Source organism: Sipha flava, unplaced genomic scaffold (genome assembly GCF_003268045.1).
Source record: "Sipha flava isolate LNK unplaced genomic scaffold, YSA_version1 38_pilon_pilon, whole genome shotgun sequence".
Lineage (NCBI taxonomy): Eukaryota > Metazoa > Arthropoda > Insecta > Hemiptera > Aphididae > Sipha > Sipha flava.
In genome coordinates this window covers 694,815-707,326 of record NW_020273099.1, presented here as the reverse complement: position 1 = coordinate 707,326, position 12,512 = coordinate 694,815, and the positions used below count along the sequence as shown (strand labels likewise).

Below are 12,512 nucleotides of genomic sequence, written 5' to 3'. Positions count from 1 at the left end.
GTAAAAAAAAAAACCATATATAATTACTTAACTTGTTTTCGTTTGTATAGGCAACTTTGACATATATCATGGATCATCTAGCATTAGTTGTGTCACAATCTCCTCGAAATAAGATGTCGGCACAAAATTTATCCATATGCCTAGCTCCAGTGTTAATGGTACAAAGTGAAATGAAAGAAAAACCGATTGATTTCCAACAGCCCGTGAACGTATTACGGTATCTGTTAGAGATTTGGCCGACGAAATCAGGTTAGGACAAGTTTCTTTGAGGGTATTTTTTTCCCCATTAAAAATACCGACATTTCATGCTCGATTACCAAATAATAAAACAAAAATAACTTCACTAATCATAACCACCAACTATTTCGGAGTGTACAAATCTTTAAAGATCGCGGTCCATCCACCATTAAATAATATTTGTTTACGTAAGAAACTATTTTTGCTATTTCACCGGATTAGACTTGATTAGAAATTTTCAAATGTTGTCACACACACTTGCTTTTTTTGTGCTATAAAAATTACGTGAGTAGTATACACACAATTTTATTCTCTGCCATACACGTTTGACCGACGAGTTAATCATTACCGGCGCTGATTGAAAAATTGTAACAACAATAACGTATAGGCATAAAAATTATTTTTTAATAATACTGTGTATGCGGTCCTCGGATGACAACGGTTCGCGCATTGTGTACATTGATGAGCCCCGACCATATTTTCCAGACAGTTCGGGAGTGTTTGCCGCCCTCGGTCGCCAACGGCGTTACTCGGCCCCCGCCGCTGCCCGCGAAGCCATCCTGCGTGCCCGGTGTGCCAACAAGGCGCGGCCCCCCGCCCGTCATAGTGGCGTCACCGACCAGTGACACGGCCACATCAGACGAGAACGACGGCGACAATGATACGTCGGCCATCGAACCGCCGCAGATACCGGCCAGATCTAACGCGCACCGGCTGACCAAGGTGGCGGCGCCGGATCCGCCGGAGGACAACGCGGCAGAGACGCCGAGCTCATCCACGGGCACGGAAGACTCGCAGCGTGACGTGGCTGAGCGCGCCGCGGAAGCGGATGAGGAGAGCTGCGGCGAGGAGCAACTACAAAACGAACGGAGACCTCGGGGACTAATGCAACAGCAGAACGCCTCCGCTACGATGAAGCACAACACCGTCAACGGCACTACTATTAACACTAATACTTCTGCTACTCCTAATCAGAATATAATTAATAGTAATCGCAATAATAATAATAATAACGTTTAACCGATTAAATCGCGAAGGCGGTGCCCTCATATATGTATATAGTAATGTTATATATATATATATACGTATTAGAAAATAATGTGTTTGCCAACTTTCTACCAGGTTTCGTACTTAGCTGTGAACTGTCATGTGGGGAATGATCCCGAAATTTTAGGGGAGCTAAGGTGGAAATATTGACTGTTGTTATTTATTTTCATATTGAGCGAAAAGTTTTTGTCTTCTTTTCTCGTGGTCATATTTTCAAGTAGTAACTCTGCAATAAAAGAACTCGTAGTTTCGTCTGGTGTTATTCCTTTTTTAGATTGAAAATTATAGACGCGTTAGGTATAACAATTTTATACAGATGTTATCATTTGATTTCTTACTAGTTGTAGACGCGTAAAAAATGAGTCTTGAAAGAAAAAAAAAATTGTTGTAATTATACAAGGCGTTAGTTACGTTTTGAATATTTATATAGATCATTTATTTTCATTGTAACCACTGAGTATACTAAATGATGCGGCCATTCTAAAATGTAGGAGAACAATTTAAATTATGGTGTCATTTCCGAGAATAGCTAACGTTAATAATTACAAAAATAATACTATACCTTCTGTGCTCTTATTAGAGGACTATAATACTTTTATAGTATTTTTTTAAACTATATAACATAAAAATATCTAATTTTATAATTTATATGGTTAAAATATAATTAACACATGATAATTGTATTGAAAAATTTTAGTCAAAAACCTCTATGTCAACCGCTCATTTTAATTACGAGTGGGAATAGTGTCGGTCTGATCCACCCGGATACCCAGTGATTGCCGGGGGCCAGAGATTTATTTTTAAAATAGAGATCTAAAGCAACCAACCTAATATTAAAAAATATATTAATTATTTTCCTAAATTCAATTAAAATTGTGTTATTATTATCTTAATCTTGAAATATTGTTGACGTGATGTAATAGAACTAGGTAGAAATAAGTATAACATCTATAGCTTATGCATTTTTTTTCTATGATCAAAATCAAACGAGTATAAATATTTTGAAAAATTAAGATAAATATTATCATTGATTAAATATATTAAAGTATATTTGATCAATGGTATTGTTAATGATCGCATACATGAACACAATGATAGTTTGATAATGTTGGCTTTGGAAAAATATAATAACAATAATAAATTAAATAATAAATAATAAATCAAGTGGAACAAGAAAAATTTTTTTTAGTATGTTGTTATTGAATCCCACTTCAATATTATACTGTTTAAGGGCCTATTGTAAATTTTTTGCTGGAGGCCCAATCATGAGTCAGACCGACACTGGGTGGGAACGATCTATACTGCATATTTTATTACATAGTTTCCATCTATTTTTATTTGCTGATTCTAACAAATAGCTATGTATTATACGAGTATAATATATACATAATCTTAAATCATAAATTATACATGAAAATCTTCAATCACAATTATACTATGTTTTAATGATATGATAAACAACATGTAAAATGAAATAATTGAACCAAAAGCTTGTAAACCGACATTTAAGTGTACTCCATTAATTAAAATATAATTAAGTTACAGGTCAAAGTAAATAATCATAATATAATCAAATATTTTAATAAAAATTTCAAACAATTTAAAAATTACTGAAAGTACTAAAATGACAATAAATTTTTTCTAAATATAAAATAATGATTTATGTTTATATATATAATTATACGCGGTAATAATAATTGAGGAGTTATAAAAATGCTAGGGCACTGTAAAAAATGTAATCAAAATATATGGTTTAATTAATTATTATTTTAAAAGATAATTTTTTAATAACTGCTTAATATAAAAATTATTACATTTTTTATTTATCTAATCTGTGTTTGCCAAAAGTAAAGCGACTAAAATGAATAAATTATTATTTGGGCGTTTTAATGTTATAAGCTCTACATAATATTATTAAAAAAATAATTCACTATACTAAATGGTAGAAATTTGACAAGCACCATTCCACTATACTTTAACCTACGCACAAAAAATATAAATAAATAAATAAAAATGTAGGGAAAAAATTAGGCACGCAAAATTTTAATTGAAAAAAGCTATTGGGTTTAAGCATTTCATAAATTAATGTATGATACATTTTGTACAATAACTTCAAAAAGTTTGTATTAATTAAATAAAGAAAAGTAATTATTTCGTGCACTTATTATATTATAGATTCATATAATTTTGTATTAACAGTTAGAAATGTACTCATAGACATTGTAAACTTAGTCAACAAGAGAACGCTATCGTAACACTTGAGTTATTACAAAAAAAATTTATATATAGACGTTTTGATTTTAAACAATATGTACATGAAATAACTTGTAAATAAAAAATGGTTGTTCCTACCCTTCAATGTAAAACTGAAATCAATAAAAAATAATTTTTTAATTTTTCGTATTAACATAGGTAATCAAATCGATTACTACTATTTGCTATGCACAAATAAAGTGTATTTTATTAAAAAACTTTTTTACAGATATTTATTACGAAAATATTTTTTAAACTCTTGAAGAAATTTTAAAAAATTTTAAATATGTTGAAGTTTAATTCTATCCAATATCATTTATATTAATAGGAAAAAATTTATATTATTCCTTGCTATATAAGTATGTATTTTATTTTTTAAATACAAATATTAAGTACCTGTATTATCTATATATTTATCAAATAAATGTTGACTGTTATTCGGTATATTATTATATTAATACAAATGAATAAATGAGATGATTTCACCACTATATCACTCTTTAAAAAAAACCTTTTCTTAAAATCAATTACATTTTTCAATAAAATCAATGTTTGAAATGCCAAAAACCGATAATCTGATAATTCAAAAGTACTATTAGTAACAATTATGCTTCTATGTTTATTCAATTTTATGTTGATTTTCCAACCATCATGCGTTCTTAAGAAACATTTCTATCGTCGACTAAAACAAACTCAGGCATCTGAGACTTTTAATAAACGGAGAATTAAGATATAATTACTCCTCAATAGCAAAGCCAAAAAAGGTTAATACATAAATTATAGAACTAAAACAGAGGTATTTAAATTCGACTTGAATTACCTATTGATTTGTTGACTCTGACAAGTTCACTACGCTACTAAAAGTAATAAATATATTATACATAATGTGTTATTTAAAATGTATTATTTATTATAAACACTATTTTTGATGTGTTACTTAATTTTTTTATATATCACCTTGTTATGTTTTTTTATAATTTAATTAAAATCAATTATTTAACAGTGTTAAAAACCCTTAAATTATAATGTTAACAGTTAATGAAAACTCGAAATATAAAGATGAATTTATACAAATTATGAATTTAAGTTTTTCCGCAAACAATTTTTATGAAAAATTTAAAATGGTACTATTAAATTAATATTTATTTAAATATTATGATTAAAGTAAACATTACAATAACTACACAGTTATGAATAAGTAGGTCCTACTATATTTATGGCCAAATTAATATAACCCATGATAAGGGAATAATAATATAGTAAATTATAACAATTACCGTTGTTATCTAAATAAATTATTACTTATCATTATTACCTTGTAAAAAGGTTCTTGTTGATGTATTTATTAAACTTACGTAAACAAAGCAGTACAGCACAATAAAATATTGTACGATTTCGTCATTATAAGGTACCTATATCATATTAGGTATAAGTTAAAAATGTAATAAAAATTAAAAATCACTTTTTTATTAAAAGGTGATTTTTAATTTTAAAGATTTTTATGGAAACTTATTTATATAAAATGAGTATATCTGATTTAGTTTCTTTATTACTATGGTTAAAACATTTTTTTTACAAATTTAAAACTATTGTTTTATTGTTGTTTTTATGAATTATTATTTTACAATTTGTTTTTCTTGTTTTATCTTCTCACTATAATAGTGAATTTGTATAATCGAAATGGAATTAGTATTATGACGTGTTTTATTTTATAACTAACTGACCCCAGTAATTTGAGTCCAGTGGTAGATTAAAACGTGAGTAGTTGATGGTGAGTAGAATAACATACGCACTTGATCAAAATTTCCTCGCAACATAAGACACTATAAGAGATTCCACAAATAAATATAAATGAAATTAAAATTATATGTATAATGTAAGAATTAAAATATTTTTCCCAAAATTCCCAAAAACCTTACGTCTTCACTGTATTAATTTATATGTGTAATGCTAAGTTGTTCAAATTAATTTATAAATGAGGTTTATTATTATGTATTATATGCATCCTTTTTCGAAGTTGATAATAATCGATGTATCATATTTTAAAATCATACTATCTCCACATATACAATATTTAATAAACAAGTGTACATATATGTATATATAAATATATTATACTAATATATGTTAAAAATGTAGGTATATATTTATAGGTAGGTAATATATTAGAAATAATACAGAATACATAATTATATATGTACTTGTATTCGATTTGTATTAAATTGTCATATATAATATACATAGAATACCTACGAAAACTGTCATCCATAACTAATAATATAATTATATACATATGTGTATTATTGTTAACATTTGTTTGGTTTGATATTGATAGTCAATAATTTTACAAAAAATAATTATTTCTGGTGTACGTTTTACTGTTACTATTTTGTATATTATCTCTTCACTAAGATTCGTATAAAGTTTATAAATAAAACATCTTATCAAACCTATTGAACCAAAAGTGTATGAGAACCCAAGGCCGCATTTAGAAATTTTTTTCGGGAGGGTCCAAAATATATATATGTATATTATAATTTTATTGAATTTAGATTTTAACTTTTGATATTTGGTTAAAAATAAGACAGAAAAAGATTTAATCTTCTTTTATTATAATTAATATCATATTTTCATATGATATTATGATATAAAACTAAAATCAGTCAATGGTTAATTGGAGCTTAAGTCATTTTTGACTGAAAATATTTATGTTGGTATTAAAAATAAATAATTATTTTAAACATTCGTAAAATATTGAAGACATTTCAGAGGGATCCAGACACCCTTGACCCCCCCCCCCAGGTACGGCCTTGTGAGAACCTAATGAGTATTTATAATGCAGCAGCAGTGGTGTACATTCAATCTTGCTCTGGGGGGGGAGAGGGGGGTTAAAAAAAATAATCGTTAGCTTTTTTTTTTTCGTTGCACAGATAAATAAGATAAATAACTGCTATAAATAGATATTATTTTATACAACTTTTTTACCAATCTACAGTTTAGTTTTACATTACAGTAAATTAATAGCTATTGGAATATAAAAACAGCATAGTTAACAAAACTTTTCAAACACCTATCAATATAATTATTTAATTATCATAATATTTGTATAATTGTATATTTTAAGTTCAAAACGTAATAATGAAATTACAAATATATTACATGTCATCAATAATAAAACAATTTTCTTTTTCTTTTTTGACCCTGGGGGGTTTGATCCCGGAACCCCCCCCCCCAATGCCAACCACCTAGAACTCAATTTAAACTTTTCAATAATACCTTCTAATTGCTGTTAAAAAAATTCCTTAATATCGTATCATTGTCGATAAACATTAATCAGACCTAAACTACTTAACCTTTCATTTCCCATTCTGTTTCTCAGCTACGTCCTTAAACGACGCAATGTACTAAAAATATTATGATAATTTATTTTATAAGAATTAAATAATATACCGAATTAAAATTAGAAATATAATATAGAAAATATTACCTGGAAGATCTTTCTACTGAACATGAAGTTGCAGGTAAAGTAATGGCAATTTGTATAGCCATACATACATACAACTTCACAGAACATAATCTAGAAAAATGTTTCATCGACGTGATGAATCAACGGACAGATAAGATAAACTATAATTGTATAATAATTTATAATACATAGTAGTAAAAATAGATTAAATTGACATTCAATGATTATTCTATATTTAGGATAAAAATTGTCAAAATCAAACTAAAATTTCCATAAGTGTCCGTTATTTAGAGTGTCCGGTATTTAGGGGTTTTCCTATATGAAAGTAGTGAAAAAGTCCCCGTTTCCATAAAAAACGTCCGCTATTCAGAGGTGTCCGCTATTTAGAGGTATCCGTTAAGGGAAGTGTCACTCTATGTATATTAATACAAAAGTACTATAATGATTTAAACTTCTACGACGAGTAAGGATTCGTGAATTTTGTTACTAAGTCGAAAGACTAGGTACAACGGTATTATTAAAGATAAACCAAAATATATAAGTTACTCACTTCTTACTTCATTTCAAACGTCGTTCATTAGTAGGGAACGGATTTATATGTAAATGCATATTTTTATCGAAACGAGATATTTATTTATTTATGGTATATATATATCAACGGGTATCTACCCTTTTACAAATTGTATAAAGAAAACATATCAGACTATAAACTAATTAAGTATGGTAAAAACAAAACAAAAAAAAATTAAAAAAAATAAATAAAATAGGTAAAACAATAAATCAAAATAATTAGTAAATAAATAATTCTGATTTGGTTAAAATATAAACATTTCTCTTCCTCTTTTTTTTTTCTATTTTTTCACCTTTTATCATAATTATCAATATTTTTTAATAATAACATAGATTTTATTTTAAAACAATTTCGAGACAGAAAAAATATGTCTAAATACATACAAATTTTATTAGCTAAAATTAAAGCTCTATGCAGAAAAGAATTGGTATCACTATTCGTTTAAAAATGAGGAACAAAAAATAAATCTGAATTACGTGTAATGAGATATGGTATTCGAAACAGTGGCGTATTTAGGGGGGGGGCCAAGGGAGGCAATTGCCCCGGGCAGCACTTTTTTGGGGGCATCACATTTAACTGAGAACTTTTTTTTTTTAAATAGATGTAAAAATAATGATACAAATGTTTGTTATTTTTTTTCTATAGGGAAATCATTATCAACAAAACGTGTTATTTATATCAACACGACAACACTATTAAACAGCTATTTTGTGAAATTAATCTTCACATTTCATAATAAACGCGCGTGAATTAATTTATTGTTTGTCGTCGGCTTATCAGCTGTTCAAAAACACTGTACTACCACCATAAAACATACTAACATTTTCATGATATTGCGGGCCATGATGTTAGTAACGTGTTAATTACTGCTGTGACGACTGACGGCGTGATAGTGATAGTATGCTATTGAATTTTTTAATTTTCTTCAGAATATTTATTCCTTTTTTTCCGCATCTACCTATCGTTGGGACGTGTTGGATCAATGCTTATCCAAACCTGATAATGTAACTGTTAAAAGATTATCTGATACCAGATGGGCGGCTAGATATGAGGCTTGTTTAAGTTTATCACGTAATTGGAATGAAATTTTAAAGGCTTTAAATATTTTCATTAACAATCCAACTGAAAATTTTAAAACTAAATGTGAGTGTAAAGGACTGTTGAAAAAGATGAAAAGCTTAGAAATGGGTATTCTGGTATCAGTATGGAATGATATTTTAGAGAGGTTCAATATTATAAGTAAGAAACTGCAGAATATTCATATTGATTTGAATATTGTAATAACCCTATATAAATCATTGATAAATTATATAATGGATTTAAGAAACAGCTTTTCACATTATGAAAAACTTGGCATAGAAAAAACTGGAACTATAGAATATAAAGTTTCCCGTACAAAAAAAAGAAAAATGCCTTTTGATGAATCTTCTCAAGGTGATACAACATTCGTAGGTAAAAAATCATTTGAAATAAATACTTTTTTTATTATAATAGATTCTTTACTTACAGAGTTGAGAAAGCGTTTAAACTCTTATGAAAAAATTAATATTTCATTTGGATTTTTGTTTAACATTACTGAGTTGTCAGTATTAGAAGTAAGACAAAAAGCTGAAGAGTTACAAAAACAATATCCTCAAGATCTGGATATATCGTTTATGAATGAATGTATTCATTTTCGTAGTTACTTAAAAGGCTTACCAGAAATCGTGTCCACAAAATCGGTGCTTTATTTATGTAAAGTCATGAAAGATGATAATTTACAAGATGTTTACCCATATGTTAATATTGCATTGCGAATGTTTTTGTGTGTTCCTGCATCAAATACTTTAGCAGAGCGTTCATTTAGTACTCTTAAAAGAGTTAAAACATACCTTAGATCTTCCATGAATGATAATCGTTTAAACTCTTTGGCGATTCTAAATATTGAATCACAGTTGACAAATTCATTAAACTATGATGAAATAATTGAAGATTTTGCAAGATCAAATGCGCGACGAAAAAAAAATTAATTGAATGATATTTTTAACATATTATGAAAATAAATTAAAATAATAAAATAAATTAATACATTTTACAATTGGCTTTAATTTTTTTGTTATCATGGGTACTACTAAGAAAACCTACGATATTCAACATTCTAGGACACTCGATAGATTTTTATACTGCATGATACTATTATTAGCATATCACATGTATTGAAGTTTTTTTAGGATAAGAAAAATTGCTACAACAAAAAAAAATGGTGAGAGGAAAAGGGCATTAAAAAAATGTGCACCCGGGGCAGCAAAATCCTAAATACGCCACTGATTCGAAAACCAATTTCAAACAACAAATCTGGACACACAATATTATAATTAATAAGATCACAGACAAACATAACATCAGTTAATTTGCGTCTAAGTGAAAGAGGAACAAGGCCAATAAAATCTTGAGTTAGATGGAGATAGTCCCTAGATAATGGAATATTTGTCAAATATGAAATCCTTTTTAAAAATTTATATTGAACATTATCCAAATCATTTATGTATGTCAATTATTTACAGGACCAAATTACGGAACCAAAATCCAGATTGGATCTAACTAAAGATGTATATAAAGTTTTTAAACATAACGGATTTCTAAAATCTTTGGTATTCCTATTAATAAAGCCTAACATCTTAAACGATTTTTTAATTATCATTTTATGATTTATTTTAAAAGAAAGATCACTTTCAAAAAAGATGCCATGATCTTTGATTGAATTTACTCTAGTGAGAGGACAATGTTCAATATAATAAAAACAGTTATTGGATTTTTGTTATGTGTAAATGATATGATATGACATTTATCAATATTCAACGGTAATAAATTTAATTTACTCCATAAATGATATTTAATATTCGATAAAAAATGTTCGTGATTTAAATCATTCTTATTAATATGATGATACTTTTATTTTACATATTTCACTAATTTGTAAATATTTTTAAACATATTTTTATCATTTCATCATTCATATGTCTTCTTCATACGAAAATACAAGAAATTATTTAAAAATTAGATCCAGAAACTTCTATCGCTATTGGAAAAGCTCAAAATATACAAAATGAAACATTGAAAAATAATTTAACAAAATTTGAAATAAAAAATATATCCTTAAATAATAGTATGCAAATTGTCGAATCAGCATTTGAAAAATTAAAACTCGTAAGCGGACCAATAGATGTTGTAAAAAAGAAAATTCATACTGTTACAGAAAAAAATTCCAGGCTATATTGATTTTAAAACAATCAATGACATAATGAGTGACAAACACCCTTCTAAAAATTTTGAATTATCGCCTTCTGATAGTATGCGCTTGAAATATGCTTTAAATACATTGGTTGATGTGGAATGATAATTTATCCGTTTTAAAAATATTTTGATACCTAATAGGCGACATTTAACATTTGATAATTTAAAAGATATTGTAATAATTCAATGCAACAAATCATTTTGATAATTTAATAATTATAATTATTATTTTTTTTCCCCCACATATTTGGATGTTTTTAGTACATATTTTATAAATTATACATACATATATATGTACATATTACTATATTTTTATTACATATAAATCCGTTCCCAAATAATAATATATTACATTTTTATTATTTTTATATATTGTAAACTAATTTTATTATTGTTTTTATACCTTGTAATATATACAAATAGTTATTGTTAAATCAAGTTGAATATTAAACACATATTTTTTTTACTTTTAAGTTATATTTATTTAGTATTTAATAAGTATTTTTACAAGGTAGGTCTAATTTAACTTAAGTTTCTGCTGTAATTCCTATATTAAATTTCATATTTACTAGACATTAAAATCTTAATGTCGTTCTTCAGCTAAAAATGTTTTCCTCATTACTAGCATTACCATGTATATATTGTAAAATGAAACTTAACTTGTTTTACTATATGTGGTTAGTTTCTCTAGTCATTCAGTAGGTCTTTAAATTTGAATAGATTTGGTTGATTTTAATTCAATGATACATGGTCTGTTAGATAATCTGATAATTGCTTAGATTTACCTTGACATATACAAAAGTGTTTTATGTATTAATTTATGTATACGTTTATCAGAACATTTAGGAGCGCCTAAACACAGGAATGCACCTTATGCATTCTGCGCATGGGCGTAATTTATTCATCCCTATCATAATGTTACATAGGCGTGCACAGACTTTATTCGCAGGTTATGCAATAAGAAATATAGGGCCCCTCACAAATAAATTTTCTAATCTTCCCTTAATTTATTTGCATTTTCTTTTAACGCATATAAGATTCAAGTCACAATCTAAGTTTTTGCATATATACTACGTAGCTTCTTTACTTCCCTTAAAATCTAAAATTACACATAATTCTACGGTAAAATATTAAACAATGCACTGTAGAAATAAGTAGTTTGAAATTTGATTTATATTTATTAAAAAAAAATTTATTATTTATTTAAGATTAAGTATGTACTATATTGAATGCTTTTAAATAATTTTAATATATTTATAATGTTGTTATTTTATGGAGAGTACTTAAAATCTAAAGTTCAAGTCTTCTTTTTATCGGCACACATGCTTTGAATTCATCTATTACATCTTCAATATTGATTTCTGATGCCATCTTTTGCTCGATAAACATTAACATCAGTGAATCAAGACGTTCTTGTAACATAGTGTTTCTAAGTTTAGACTTTAAAATAGACAATTTAGAAAAATCCCTCTCACACGAGCAGCTTGTCACAGGTATTGTTGCAAATTGTGTTAAAGCTTTATTGAAGTTTAAAAATATTGTTTTCCGGTCGTTTTCTGATAACCAATTCAGCCATACTACAATTGTTTTAGTTGATAACCCTCTAATAGGAGTTCTATCAGACATATTTGTAATGAGCTTAATTTCATACTCAAATGTAGTATT

The 12,512-nt window shown here is 27.3% G+C and overlaps 2 protein-coding genes across 4 annotated transcripts in view; both read left to right on the top strand.

The window, feature by feature from the left end:
• The window catches only part of LOC112688455 (rho GTPase-activating protein 100F-like), a 38,936-nt gene extending 37,402 nt beyond the window's left edge, over positions 1-1,534 (top strand). For 2 of the 3 annotated variants that reach the window (XM_025561635.1, XM_025561636.1), the window contains exons 15-16: positions 51-249; positions 728-1,534. In XM_025561635.1, coding sequence (XP_025417420.1) covers positions 51-249; positions 728-1,257 — 729 coding nt within the window. In that variant the 3' untranslated portion in view covers positions 1,258-1,534. Of the gene's footprint in view, positions 1-50; positions 250-723 lie in introns of all 3 variants that reach the window. The other variant, XM_025561637.1, reaches the window with a different exon arrangement.
• Positions 1,535-7,046: 5,512 nt separating this feature from the next.
• On the top strand, positions 7,047-9,583 carry LOC112688365. Its single transcript, XM_025561531.1, has 5 exons — positions 7,047-7,058; positions 8,504-8,645; positions 8,730-8,799; positions 8,899-9,026; positions 9,084-9,583. The coding sequence occupies exons 1-5, from the start codon at positions 7,047-7,049 to the stop codon at positions 9,581-9,583; spliced, it is 852 nt and encodes a 283-aa protein (XP_025417316.1).
• Positions 9,584-12,512: the final 2,929 nt, after the last annotated feature.